This window comes from Papio anubis, chromosome 7 (assembly GCF_008728515.1).
Source record: "Papio anubis isolate 15944 chromosome 7, Panubis1.0, whole genome shotgun sequence".
NCBI classification, from domain to species: Eukaryota; Metazoa; Chordata; class Mammalia; order Primates; family Cercopithecidae; genus Papio; species Papio anubis.
The window spans coordinates 74,406,553-74,422,220 of NC_044982.1; the positions used below are offsets into that span (position 1 = coordinate 74,406,553).

Here is a 15,668-nt window from a genome sequence, read left to right on the forward strand (position 1 = left end):
TATACATCCAATTTATTTAAAAATAAATTGGATTTCATTAACATTTAAAACTTTTATACATTAAAAGATATTATCAAGAAAGACAACCTACAGAATGGGAGAAAATATTTGCAAATCACTTACCTGATAAACGTCCGGTACTAGGAAATACAAACAACTTAACAAAAGATAACCCAATTTAAAAAGGGCAAAAGACTTAAAAAAAGAGTTCTTCAAAGAAGGTACAAATGGCCAAGAAGCACATGAAAAGATGCTCCACATCATTAGTCAACAGGAAATGGAAATCAAAATCACAATGAGGTATTACTTCATATTTACTAAGGATGGCCATAATTTAAAAATGGAAAACAGCAAGTGTTGGTGAGGATGTGGAGAAACTGAAACACTTGTACATTGCTGTCAAGAATGTAAAATAGTGCAGCTACTGTAGAAAACAATGTGGTGGTGATTCTCTACTAAGTTAAACATAGAATTACCGTATGATCCAGCAATTCCACTCCTAGGCATATACTCTCAAGAACTCAAAACAGGTACTAAAACAAATATACACAAACGTTCACAGCAGCACTATTCACAAGAGCCAAAAGAATGAAAACAATCCAAATATTTGTCAATGAATAAACGGATAAATGTGGTACAGCTATATAATGGAATTTATAAATCATAAAAAGAAATAATGTACTGATACATGCTATAATGAGGATAAGTCTAAATAATATGCTAAATGAAAGAGCCATACACAAAAGGTCACATTTTGTGATTTCAGAACATGAAATTCCCAGAATGAGCAACTTATAGAGAAAACAGATTGGTTGCAAGGGCTGTGAGAGGAATGAATTGAGGAATGACTGTTTAATGGGTACAGGATCTCCTTTTGGAGCAATTAAAATATTTTGCAACCAGAGGTGACAGCTGCACAACATTGTGAGTATACTAAATGCCTCTGAATTATATACTTTAAAATGATTAACCTTATGTTATATAAATTTTACCTCAAAATAATTCTAAAAGCCCATGCTGGGAAGAAAAAAACAAAACAAGAACTAATAGTAGATAAGCTTATTGAACCTAGCTCCCACTGAATTAAAAGTACATTCTTACGTTTGATATAAGTATAAAGACTACAGGAGATCCATGAGTAAATGGTAAAAATCGTATTTCAAGAAAACTGCACAATGCAATATGCATTTTAACACAGTAAAACATATCCTACATTCATCAGTTATTGAAAATTAAATAATTATTTGGTAATGTAAAATTAAAAATTAACTAGGCACTATGTTCACTATACTGTACTCATCAGATTCTCTCTTCTGGAAATTTGGAATTAGAATTCAAAGATACCTGGTTAGGCTTAGCATGTGGTTAAAACTTAGACCTAAAAATTGGCCGGGAGTGGTGGCTTGCACATGTAATCCCAGCACTTTGGGAGGCCAAGGTGGGTGGATCATCTGAGGTCAGGAGTTTGAGACCAGCCTGGCCAACATGGTGAAATCCTGTCTCTACTTCAAAAATTAGCTGTGTGTGGTGGCATGTGCCTATAATCCCAGCTACTCGGGAAGCTGAGGCAGGAGAATTGCTTGAACCTGGGAGGCAGAGGTTGCAGTGAGGTGAGATCACGCCACTGTGCTCCAGCCTGGGCAACAGGAAGAGACTCTGCCTCAAACAAAGAAACAACTTAGACCTAAAAATCTAGGATCTGCGAACAGACCAGGTGAGTCTAGACAAAGACAAGACAGAGAAGTGAAAAGAGAACACTGCCTGATTCTGGCCCAATAGATGAACTGCTTTCAGCTTCTCTACCTTCATTCCAGTTAAATGTAATTTTTGCATTAGTGTTTTGCTGACTAGCAACTAAAATAATTTAAACCAAAAAAGCCTCAATTCCTAAGCAATGAAAATTTGGTCTTTTTTCTTTCTAGGCACTCAATACTTTTTAGCAGGAAAAATATTTGGGAGTGATGAGACAACTGGATTGGAAGGAACAAAATAAATGCTATAATATACTGAGTCTTCCCTGTAAAACAGATGTTAAGACAAATATTGCTAGGAATGGACAAGGATGGGCAATTAATGGTATGTGGGCACAATGGGTGAAAAAGACAGATTAGTGAGATACCTGAGGCCTGGACAATTGGGAGAATTAAATATAAGAATGAAATATAAGAACACTCTGGAATGTGAGAGATAAAGATCTGGGAGTCATTCTTGTAAATGTGATGGCTCAGACCCAATAGCAAAGTAAATCAGATACGCATAAATGACATCGACAGTAAATGGAATGGCTATAAATTACTCAAACTAAAGATGTACTCAGGAGAAGCAAAAGATAAACACATGAAGACATACTATGATGAGACATTGTGATATTTTGATTTCAAACAAGATTTAATGTTTAAGTGCCCACTATGTGCTGTATTTACAGTACATATGTGTGATATATTGTTACATAAAATATACAAATACATAAAATATATTGTCCCTGATATTGTATAGTTCAATAGGCCAGCTATTCTGAGTTTTACAACAACAGCTGAAGTAAATGTGTTCATGCTGTTTTTAATGATGCATTACTAATGGGGCTTCACTTAAGCTAAGTGAAGTGAGATTTTTCACATGCTAAAAAGCTGATAGGGATGAAGTAACATCAATAGAGCAAGAGTTTTTTGTGGTGATACTTGACATTTCAGGCACAATGCCATTACAGGAATAAGATGAAAAGGCAGTATTTTCTTTTCTCAATTTATCAAAAACAAGTTTCTTAAAATTCCATGTGGGGAGGGGATATATATATATTATTACGAGTTCAGTTTAGTGAACTGAAAAGTGTCACTACTTTCCAGTCAAATAAATTTAAGAATATTCTGCAAAAAAAAAAGGCTTTGAATTTTCAAAAAATATAAGTGACATGAAAACAAACACACAAGATTAGAAAACTATTCTAAATTAAAGAAGACCAAAGAAGTATGACAAGAAAAGTAATACGTAATCATTGCTTGGATCTTGGATTGATACAACAAAAAAGCTCTAAGAGGACACTGTTGAGACAATTGGGATAATTTGAATACAGATATTATATTAGACAATAGAATTGTATCAATATTAAATTTCCTAAACATGGTATTTATTTTGCAGTTATGTGAAAAGAATGCCCTTATTAGTGGGGAAATCTATGCTAAATGACTTTGAGGTGAAGTGTCATGCCATTTTCAACTGAATTTCACATTGTTCGGCACCTCCCACGAAACTCCCAAAAAGTTGGAGAAGAACTGTGGTAAAAAGTTTACTTGGTGAAGCTAGGTAAGGGTAAACAAATGCTCAATAATATTATTATTGTAACATTTCTAAGGATCCCAAAATTTTGAAAAATGTGAGAAAATAAAGAAAAACAGGTTGGGCGTGGAGGCTCATGCCTGTAATCCCAGCACTTTGGGAGGCTGAGCCAGGCGGATCACAAGGCCAGGAGTTCGAGACCAGCCTGGCCAATATGGTGAAATCCCATCTCTACTAAAAATACAAAAATTAGCAGGGTATGGTGGTGCGTGCCTGTAGTCTCAGCTTACTCAGGAGGCTGAGGCAGGAGAATCGCCTGAACCCAGGAGGCAGATGTTGCAGTGAGCTGAGATTACACTACTGTACTCCAGACTGCGTGACAAAGCAAGACTCCATCTCAAAAAAAATAAATAAATCCTGGGCTGGGTGTGGTAGCTCACACCTGTAATCCCAGTACTTTGAGAGGCTGAGGTGGAAGGATGACTTGAGGTCAGGAGTTCGAGATCAGCCTGGCAACATGATGAAACCCCTTCTCTTACTAAAAAAAAAAATCCAAAAATTAGCCAGGTGTGATAGCGGGCACCTGTAATCCCAGCTATTCAGGAGGCTGAGGCACAAGAATCACTCGAACCTCAGGAAGAATCACTCTACCTGAGGTAGAGGCTGCAGTGAGCCAAGATCACGCCACTACACTCCAGCCTAGGGTACAGAGCAAGACTCCGTCTCAAAAAAAAAAAAAAAAAAAAAAAAAAAAAAACCCTTATGAATGCAAGGGATTCAACAAACAAATTTACTAGGTAAATTGGAAATATAAGATGATTAAGCTGCTTAAGATATGTGGGGAGATATATATATATATTTATTTCAGAGGTAGAGTCTCCGTCTCACTTTGTTACCCAGGCTGGAATGCAGTACTGTGATCATGGCTCACTGCAACCTCGAATTCCTGGGATAAGGCAATCCTTTCGCCTTGGCTTCCCAAAAGTACTGGTATTACAGGTGTGAGCCACTGTGCCTGGAAGTGTGGTCATACAGTCCAAGTGAACTGCATGGTTTGTTTTTCTATAGCCATGATCCCCTGTTCTGTTTCAAACACAGAGTAACCAGAGGGTTTAACCAAAGTTGAGGTTTTGCCAAGTGAATAAAATGGTGGAAGTTTTGAGGAAGTATGCAAGGGAGTAAACATAAAAATTGATTGAAAAATATCCAGACAAGATAGGGCAGGAGAAACAAGGGATTGATATTTAGTGAAAAAGTATTGTAGTGATACCAAAAAAAAAAAAAAAAAAAAAAAAAGGCAGCGGGTAGTTCTTGAAAGCATCAAGTGGGAAAGTTGAAGTTTAAACAAAGAGGTTTTACTTAAGGAAGTTGTATTTACATTAGCAATAACACAAAGATTCATTCATCCATTTTCATCCCATATTGGTGTGGTGAAACTACACACAAGTTTTAGACCAATATACAAAGAATGCTATTAATGTTTATCCTTCTAATCCACTTTTACCAAAAATATAACCACTATGCTTTAAAGACAGTCTCTGTTTCTTTATAATTCATCTGTAACAGTGGGGTGTTCCAGATTAACTGCAACCACATGCAAATAAAAATTCTGGCAAATAGAGTAATACCTCACCTATCTGGAATTTGGTCACCTGATCACCTACTCTATCATAACTGAAAAAAAATGGGAACAGAAAGGACTACAAATAGCCAATAAGATGTCACAAAGCCTTTCCACTAAAATATATTATTTCACTTGTAAGAGAAACACCTTAGGTTTTTCCACAGATTCTATTTAACCTAACCAAAAGCACAATTTAACTCTGCCATATGTTTTCCTGACTCACAGCAGATTAGAAGTTGCAAACTGGAAAAGCAAAAATGAGATACACAGTAGCAGGAGGTATATTGACAATAAAGCAGGAGGCTGAAAAACTAAAAATGCAGAAAAAAATTTAGAACGCATAAGTATCTAACACAAGAATGCCTCAATAGATTCTGAAGACAGCACACTTTTAAAACCAGGGAACACAGTCATTAAATACACCATTCTAAAAGTAGAAATACTTCCTAACTCCTATGAGGTCAGCAGCATCCTGACATTAAATTTAGACAAAAACACCACAAGAAAACAAAACAGACCAGTATCTTTTATGAATATAGATATAAAAGTCTTCAACAAAATACTAGTAAATAGAATCTAACAGCATGTTAAAGGGATTATATACCATAACCCCAAAAGTATTTATTCCAGGAATGCAAGGGGGTTTAATATAAGAAAAAGCAATCCATGTAATACATCAATAAATGAAAGAAAAGAAAAATAATATGATTATCTCAACTGACACAGAAAAGTAATTCAATAAAATCCAATGCCCTTTCATAATAATAATCACTGTCATCACTCAACAAACTAGGAATGAAAGGTATTATGAGTTGAATTTTGCCTCCTAAAAAGATATGTTGAAGTCTTAACCCCTAATACCTTAGAAAGTGATCTTACTTGGAATAGGATCATTGCAGATGTAGTTAGTTAAGGTAAGATGTGGTCATACTGGAGTAGGGTGGGGTCCTTAACCCAATACGACTGATGTCCTTATGAAAAGAAGAGAAAACACACACACACACACACCCCTGCACGTGCACGCACATGGAGAATGCCAAAGGCAGAGATTGTAGTAATACAGCTGCAAACCATGGAACACTAAGGATTGACAGCCACCACCGGAAGCAAGAAAGAAGCAAGGAAGATTTACCTAGAGTCTCAGAGGGAGCATGGCTCGCTTTCAGACTTCCAGCTTTCAGAACTATGAGACAATAAATACCTGTTCTTTAAAGCTATCCACCTTGCAGGACTTCACTATGGCAGCCACAAGAAAATAAGACAGAAAGGAACTTCCTCAACATGACAAAGAACATTAAAACCCACAGCTGATATCATATTCCATGATGAAAGAATAAAAGCTTCCCCTGAGATAAGGAACAAGACAAGGGTGTGCTCCTTTCACAACTGCTATTCGACATTGCACTGGGAGTTCAAGCCACAGCAATTAGGCAAGACAGAGAAACAGAAAGCATTGAGATTGGAAAGTAAAGGTATCCCTATTCACAGAAGACAAACATATATAAAATCCCCAAATACACACAAAAAATAGAGCTAATAATTCGGCAAAATTTCAGGATACAAGATCAACACACAAAAATCAGTTCTACACACCACCATAAACATCCTGAAAATTAAACTAAGTAAACTCCATTTACAATAACATTCCAATAAAATACATAGGAATAAAGTCAACCAGGGCAAGACTTGAACACCGAAAACTACAAAACAGTACTGAAAGAAATTAAAGACTTAAATAAAAAAGACATCAAGCATTCATGGATTCAAAGACTTAATATTGCAAAAATCACAATACTGCCAAAGAAACTTACTTGGTGATTAAATGGAATCCTTTTCAAAATGGATAAGACAGCTAGAATTAAAACATACACAGAACACACACAAGTGTTGGCAAAAACATGGAGAAATTTGAACCCTTGCACATTGCTGGTGGGAAGTAAAATGGTATATCCACTGTGGAAACAATCTGACAGTCCCTCAAAAAGTTAAACACAGAATTATCATATGATCCAGTATTCTACCCCTAGGTACCCCAAATAATTGAAAACAGGTACTTGAACGAATCATTGTATACACGAATGTTCACAGCAGACTGTTCACAATAGCCAAAAGGTGGAAATAACCCAAATGTCCACCAAACAACGACTGAATAAGCAAAATGTGTGTGTGTGCATGTATGTATATACACATAATGATACATGTTATAACACAGATGAACCTCAAAACAATAATGCTAAGAAGCAGAACAAAAGGTCATACATTGTGTGATTCTACTGATATGAAATATCCAGAATCAGTAAATTCAGAGAGACATAAAGCAGACTGGTTACTGCCAGGGACTGGAGTAGGAGGAAAATAAGAAGTAACTGCTTAACGTGTACAGGGTTTTCTTCGGGGTAAATGAAAATGTTCTGGAACTAGATGAGGTGGTGGTTATCCAACATTGTGAATATACTACCTGCCACTGAACTGTACACTTCAAAATGGTTAGTTTTATGTTATTTATGAACTGCACCTCAGAAAAAGCAATGTAAAAAAATCATTCTCACTCAAATGTTGATAATCATGCTTCTTTCTTACTATAATTTTTCTTCTCCCTAGTGTTTTAGGGCTCCACTCTTGTATAGCCTGTTTGCACTGTGAACATTTCTTCCCACCCTAGATGTCTAACCTGAATTATGTCAACATATAGCTTTCATTAATATCTAGACACTGACAATTACTAAAATCATATCTAAAGACAAAACCACTTTCTAGAGATCCATAGTCATATATACAACTGAGTCTCAGGCTTTTATATGTCCCACAGGCACCTTGGAAGATTTAACATGTCCAAACATGAATCCATTATGAAACTGCCATTTCTTATTATAACTTCTATTTTCATTAATGGAATGCCATCTACAGTTACCCTAATAGAGCAATCTGAGAGGCACTTCTGAGCCCTCTTTCAACTCAATATCTATCAGGTTTATCATCCTTATTAACTCTTCAGTAAGACCTATTATTCCCTTTCTCTTCAGTTGCTCTCTTCCGCACTATCCCTTTTTGTCTACTGTAAACTTATTACCAATATTTCAAGGGTCATTTCCCAACTGGAACCTAGCACAACTTATTAAGATAGTACTATTATAAAAATAAGGACATATGCTTCCACCATGATGCCCTGATTGCTATGGAAATTGCCCTTCCACAGTGAAAAACTAAAGACTCGAAAAATTGTATGAAACACCAGTTTTCAGACACTTAACATTGATCACTGAACATGAACACTAATCATAGTTCAGAACCACGATCCATGAGGGAAAAAGCGGCAAATGAGGCAAGCTGTCTGAATGCCCCAACGTAATGTCTGGAGAGTTCTGAGATGGTAGTTAGTGATGGGAGGTGGAATCACAAAGGTCTACCAAAGCGGAGGAGATATGGGAGTTCGGAAAGACTGAGAAGGCTAGAATTTGTGGGGTAGAATACCAAAAAGATGAAGAAATACAGAGAGAAAGAGTATCGGATATGCAGAAGAGTCTCTGGGTTCTCTGGTTGAATACTGCACATGTATGAGATAAAACTTCCTGAGGCCAAGAGCTGAGAATAGTTCAAGTTTTATTCTCAGAAAACCTTTTTCATATATGGGGCATAGGGTCAAATCTTGTTTTATTGTAGGTATAAACAAGTATCAGAATAAAGGCTGCTTTAGATCTGCCATACAAACTTACAATCCATCTTAGAAAGGACCAAACTGATTCACAAGATAATTAACATATGAAAAAACAAATCAAACATTTTTTCTTTTTCTCCACCAGCCAAGCAGAAGCACCGAGCAAATCTAACATTCTTTAAAGAAACACTAGTAACATCATCCAATTAAAAATTCAGAAGACTAAATAATATAAAATTCAGAATTCTGACATCAAAACTATCAAAACAAGAAGGAGAAAAATATAACCCACAAAACAACAAAAACAACAGAAAGAGACCCAGAAATGATATACGACATAATTTGTAAACCAAAAATCTTAAAATAGCTATTATAAATCATATACGCCCAAAGACATATATACACGGGAAAACATCAATATAATAGGTATAGAAATGAATACATAAAAAGAAAGACTTAAATGGCATTTCTACATTTGGCCATACAGAAAAAAAAAGTTTTAAAGAATTCCTAGAGGTCTAATACACGAATAAGGAGTGAGAAATGGAAGAAGAGAAAAAAATACTTTAGGAAATAATGGCCCCAAATTTTCCAAATTCGAAAAATATAAACTAAGAGAGCTGAGATGCTCCAGAAACCTCAAGCAGATGTAGTTTTTTAAAAAATACACATACTAAGATTAAAATCATGTGATAATTTTATTATTTTTAATAAAATTGCTGAAAACTAGAGAGAATAATCTTGAAGTAGTTGGGAGTTGAGGGAGAAAAGAGAATACATCACAGTCAGAAGAACACAGATAAGAATGACAGCAGAAATCTCATTAGGTATGAGATACCATAATAAGTAGTCTTTAAAGAGATGAATGAAAAGGGAAAAAAGACAACATCAGCCTAAAACTCTATACCCAGAAGAACAAAGTTTGAAACAGTCACATTTCTTGATTTTAAAACTTACTACAAAACAATAATGAAAACGGACAGATAACAGCATGTATAGACAGATATATAGATCAATAGAATATAAGTGAGTCCAGAAATAAACCTTCACATTTATGGTCAACTGATTTTGAACAACTGTGCCAAGGAAATTCAGTAAAATAGTCTTTTTAATAAATAATGCTTATAAAATGGATATCCACATGCAAAAGATCAAGCTGAAGCCTTTCCTTAAACCACACACAAAAATTAAGTCAAAATGGATCACAGACCTAAATGTATGTGCTAAAACCATTAAAACTCTTGGAAGATAGATAAATCTTTGTGACCCTGGATTAGGCAAAAACCTTCTCAGACACGACATCATGCACACAGCAACAAAATTTTAGAAACAGACAAAACATACTTCATCAAAATGGAAAACTTTATGCTTCAGAGCATATCATCAAGAAATTGTACAAAACTACCCACAGAATGGGGAATATTTTAGCAAATCGTATTTGTAAACAATTTGTATCCAAAATATACAAAGAGCCCTTAAACTCAACAGTAAGACAAACAATCCAACTAAAAAGTGGGCAAAGGATCTGAATAGATATTTCTTCAGAGATGTATACAAAAAGCCAATAAAGCACTTAAAAAGATGTTTTGCTTCATTAGTCATCAGGGAAATGCAAATCAAAATTATATGAGATACATTTCACATTACCACTTACTCGACTATAATCAAAAAGAAAAATAAACATTGGCAAAATGTGGAGAAATTGGAACTCACACTGCTGATGGGAATGTCAAGTGGTGCCACCTCTTTGAAACAGTCTGGTAGTTCCTTAAAAGGTTAAACATAGATCCAACAATTCTACTCTAAGTATATACCCAAGAGGTGAAAACATATGTCTACACACAAACTCTGACAGTAATGTTCACAGCAGCACTCTTCACAAGAGTTAAAAAGTAGAAACAAACCAAGTGTCCATCAATGGATAATTATTCAGCAATAAAAAGAAATTAAGTACTGATAGATGATACAATATGAATAACTCGAAAACTATGTTAAATGAAAGAAGCCAATCACAAAAGACCACATTATATATGATTCAATTTATATGAAATATCCAGGAATAGGCAAGTCTGTAAAGGCAGAAATTGATGGGGAGTAAAAGTGGGGAATAGAAAGTGATTGCTTAATCAGTATACTCTTTCTTCTTGGGATGATGAAAATGTTCTAAAATTGATTGTGCTGATGCTGGTACAACTCTGTGAATAAACTACACTTTAAATGGGTGTATTGTATAACGTGAATTATATTTCAATTAAGCTATTACATAAAAGAATTCTAATCTAAGAAAGTATCTTTCAAAAACAAGGACAACAATCTGTTTAAAGCAAAAATTATAAACATGTATTGTGATTTTAAAACATTATAGATTTAAAATATATAACAACAGAACAAGGCATGAAGGAAGTATATCGTTCTAAGGTTCTTATAAAACACATTAAAGTGGTATATCACTTGAAGGTAAACTATAAAGATGTATACCACATAAGAAATGAAGATCTATAAAAGCATAAGTAAAGAAAAAGATATATCACAAACACTACTCAAAGTAAAAAACATTGGCTATATTAATACTAGGCAAAGTAGACTTCAGAACAAAAAATATGGCAAAACATAAAAAGAAATTTTTTATAATGATAATACGTCAGTTCTTAAGACAATCCTGGCCAGGCATGGTGGCTCACACCTGTAATCCCAGCACTTTGCGGGGACTTAGGTGGGAAGATTGCTTGAGCTCAGGAGTTTGAGACCAGGCTGGGGAAAATGGCAAAACCCTGTCTCTACTAAAACCAAAAAAGTTGACTGGGTGTGGTGGCAGTCCCAGCTATTCGGGAGACTGAGGTGGGAGGATTGCCTGAGTCAGGGAGGCGGAGGTCGCAGCTAGCTGAGATTACACCTGTGCACTTCAGCCTGGGTGTTAAGAGAGAGAACCCTGTCTCCAAAAAAAAAAAAAAGACATAATCCCAAATATGTATGAAATTAACAGATCTTCAAAATACATGATGTAAAATCTAATAGAACTGAAAGAAGAAACACACAATCTACAATCATGATTGCAGATTTCAACAGTATTCCTTAATTTTACAAAAGTAAACAAGAAAAATAGGATATACAAGACTTGCCCAACAGGCTCAAAGAATTTGATCTGACATTTATAGAACTCTTCACACTATAATAAACATTCAGTTCAAGGTCTCATTAAACTATTCAAAAGAGACCATATTCTGGGCCATAAAACAAGTCTCAATAAACTTAACCTGGAATCAAACTCTTTGTTTTTCAAATGCAAAATAATTAAACTAGAAATGAACAAAAAAGATGTGGAAAACCACCAAATATTTAGAAATCTAATAACCGATGAGTTAAACTGTTTTTTTGAAAAAGGGAAATTACAAAGTATTTTGAATTAAACAAAACCGGAACACAACATATCTATATGGAATATAGCTAAAACAATGCTTAGAGGAAAATCTGGACCATTAAATATTTACAGTGGAAAAGAAAACTGGTCTAACACAGTAATCTAGATTCCTATTTTAAGAAACTTCAGAGAAACCAAAGAAGAAAGAAACAAGAAGTAGAATTCAATAAATTAAAAAATGGGAAAAAAAAGGAAAATCAATAAAAGCAAAAGCTGGTTCTTTGAAGTGATCAATAAAATTGATAAACCTCAACCATACCAAAAAAGACACAATTTAGTAACATCAGGGTAGAAAGATCACTACAGATGCTACAAGGCACTAAAAGAAAAAGGAATTTTATTAAAAACCTTGTCAATTTAGATGAATGCATTCCTCAAAACACACAAACAACCAATGCTTACTCAAGAAGAAATAAAAAATCTGAATAGCCCTATATCTACTAAAGAAATTTAAATTAAAAACCTCCTCACGAACAAATTCCAGGTCAAAATCATTTCACTGGTGAATTCTACTAAAATTAAAGAAAGAAATATTACCAATTCTACACAAACTCTTCCAGAAAATAAACTTAATCTATGATGCCAGCTTTTTAGTCTGATATCAACCAGACAAAGACATTGCAAGAAAAGAAAACTACAGACTAAAATCCTTCATTTTAGAAAATGAATTCAGCAATACATAAAAAGGATAAAACATGACCAAGTGGTATTTATCCCAGGGATGTAAGGTTAGTTTAACATGTGAAAATCAATGTAATTCACCATCCACAGCAAAAAACAATCATTAAGATAACCTCAACAGATGCAGAAAACCACGTGACAAAATCAACACCTATTTTGTATAAAAACTCAGCAAACTGGGAATGTCATAGTACTTTCTCAACCAGATAAAGTTCATCTACAAAAATCCAACAGCTAACATTATACTTCATAATAAAAGACCAGATGCTTTTGGGGGTGATGAAAATAACTTAAATCTTGATTGTGGTGGCAGTTATATGACTATAGATTATAAAAATTCATACTGTACAATTCAAATTAGTGAATTTTATTGTATGTAAATTATATCAATAAAGCTGATTTTTTAAACTGTCAATATTTTCTCCAGGGTTGTTCAAGAAAGATTAGTCTTTTAAACAAGAGGACTGATTATAACAACACAATTACTGATCATTTATATCATTACATCTAAGGATCTATAAACAGCAAAATATCACAATTTTTAAGAAATGGGTATCTGCAATATATTTACAAGTTGAACTTTAAATATAAGATGGTTATGCTACAGTCCATTTTGAGAGCTGTAAATTTATGAAATTTAGATGAAATGAACGAATTCCTCAAAAGACACAAACAACCTTGTAGGCAATTAAGAGTTTCTGCTAAAACCACTTAGTAGTTTTAAAATTAGTAATAAAATCAAGCAATATATTACAATGACAACAAAATAACTAGTTTAATCTTTTATTCTATTCTATGGTCTATGTAATCTTTCTACCAAAGTACTTAAATATATAAATTACCTAAGAGTTGACCTAAACTAATTCAAGTTGTGTTAAGAATTGGACTAGACCTGCATTTTATCCTATATTTAGAATTCATTTCTTTTCCTCAAACCGAATCACTCAACTACTATGAAATATTCAAGAAACGGAAATTTTAAATAATAAATGTACAAAACGCTAATCTGTAATTTTATTATTGCTTTTCGATCACTAAAGGAAAGTATTTTCTAATTGTTCAGTTGTATCCCTACGCTTAATTATAATACTAGAGAAAATCAGAATTCTTTAAATCCAAAGCAGGAAGTTAGTATTTTAAGAACCTTTGCATTTCTGCTACATTAAAGATGGACAGAAAAATAGACAAGAAATTTATCTAATAACACTTCTCAAGTATTTCTTGAAGGGAAAAATAAATGATAAAGAGCATATCCAAATGTAGCCTCTATAAATTAACACTTATTAACTGAAGGCAGAAGACACATGCCATTTCAACTACAAAACTAGTGGATAATGCAATTTCTTTTTTCTTTTTTTTTTGAGATGGAGTCTCACTCTGTCACCAGGCTGGAGTGCAGTGGTGCAATCTCGGCTCACTGTAACCTTCACCTCCCGGGTTCAAGAAATTCTCCTGCCTCAGCCTCCCAAGTAGCTGGGACTACAAGCACGCACCACCATGCCCAGCTAATTTTTGTAATTTTAGTAGAGATGTGGTTTCACCCTGTTGGCCAGGATGGTCTCGATCTCCTGAGCTTGTGATCTGCCCACCTCGGCCTCCCAAAGTGCTGGGATTACAGGCGTGAGCCACTGCGCATTCTATCCTCTCATTAAGACTGAAAGTCAACATTCCTTATAATAATATCTATTACCAAATAGATAACTCAATATATATACAACTTAGTTGATAAACCAAAGGGCAAGGTGTACATGTGAATAAAAATGAGCCTGATTTTTTAGCGAGGACAAGAGTATCCTACTTTGTTTTTCAAACAATGCTTATCTATCAAGGGATCATTAGTAACAAATAAAGCCGAAACTGACTTAGCTCATGTTTTCAAGCCATTAAAATGTGTAGTACATTCAGTCACTAAGGTTACATAGTTAACTTGTGTTTGTTTTAAATGCACTCAAAAACAATCTTCTGTCCCTATTTTCCACCTTTAACTTGCCTATTTTTTTAGTTTTGAGATTATATGAGGCAAAGTAAACGTAAGAGCAGGTTTGCTTTTAAAATAATGAGGATATCTACGCATTCCTTAAAAATACAACACAAATCATATAAATGTCAAGCTAGAACTGTTGAATAAACAGTAGCATCACAAATAGAACAAGCTGCCTTTTACACATTTACAACTATTGCTCTAAGTTTTAAAAGAAAAATCCATATGTAAAATGGGTAATGCAAGTAAACAGTATTGGACTTAAAAATATGGGACACTTCCAAATTATTCAAACCATAACTGTATCTCTTCATTAAATAGCCTAACTTAATAAAGTTATTCTAAATCCCAGAATAAGGTAAGCTTAACAGTTTAGTATTCAACTTTGCCATTTATTACTTCAGGAGAAGTCCAATAAAAGCATTATTGGTCAACAAAAACTTCTTTCAAATATCAGATGGTTACCTGATCAGATGGAGTTAATATAAAACAATCCTAATAATGAAAACTATATACCGCTTTCAAAATTTATTTTTAACAAATCACAAACGTTAGACAAACTATTGGTGTATCAAAAGTGAAATTTAAAATCAAATCTCTTGCAATGATTCTTCTATCCTACCTGTATCTTCAATAAATTCCACACATTTCTCAACAAATAGTGGTATGGGCTTCTCAGCTGTAACCAGATCCTGGAGGGGCATCCCAAAGTAATTACTTTCCCAATTTCTACGTGTTGGTGGATTGAAGTTCTTAGTTTTCTTTTTCTGCTATAAGAAAACATATTTAAGTTAACACTATTAAAATTAATTTCAGAATAATAGTAATAAGCAATGTAAATACACAGTTCGGATCAAAAGAAAAATTATAAAGCCACATCCAACCTAAATGTCCACCAGTATGACTCACTAATTTTGCCAGAAGTAGCAACTTGATTGGAGACATAAGTGAACAGAAAAAAAATGGCTTATTGGAAGAAAATGTTCTCTTTGGAAAATGACAGAAGACTTGATAGGTCGGGAGAGATTAGAAAATA

General features: G+C 34.2%; 1 protein-coding gene across 5 annotated transcripts in view; it reads right to left on the reverse strand.

Moving 5' to 3' along the window:
- ARHGAP5 (Rho GTPase activating protein 5) overlaps positions 1 to 15,668 on the reverse strand; it is a 72,147-nt gene that overhangs the window by 20,687 nt on the left and 35,792 nt on the right. For 3 of the 5 annotated variants that reach the window (XM_003901691.5, XM_017961097.2, XM_003901692.5), the window contains exon 3: positions 15,255 to 15,402. In XM_003901691.5, the coding sequence (XP_003901740.2) occupies positions 15,255 to 15,402 (148 nt within the window). The remainder of the gene's footprint in view (positions 1 to 15,254; positions 15,403 to 15,668) is intronic. The other 2 variants (XM_009211369.4, XM_031668188.1) reach the window with 1 other exon arrangement.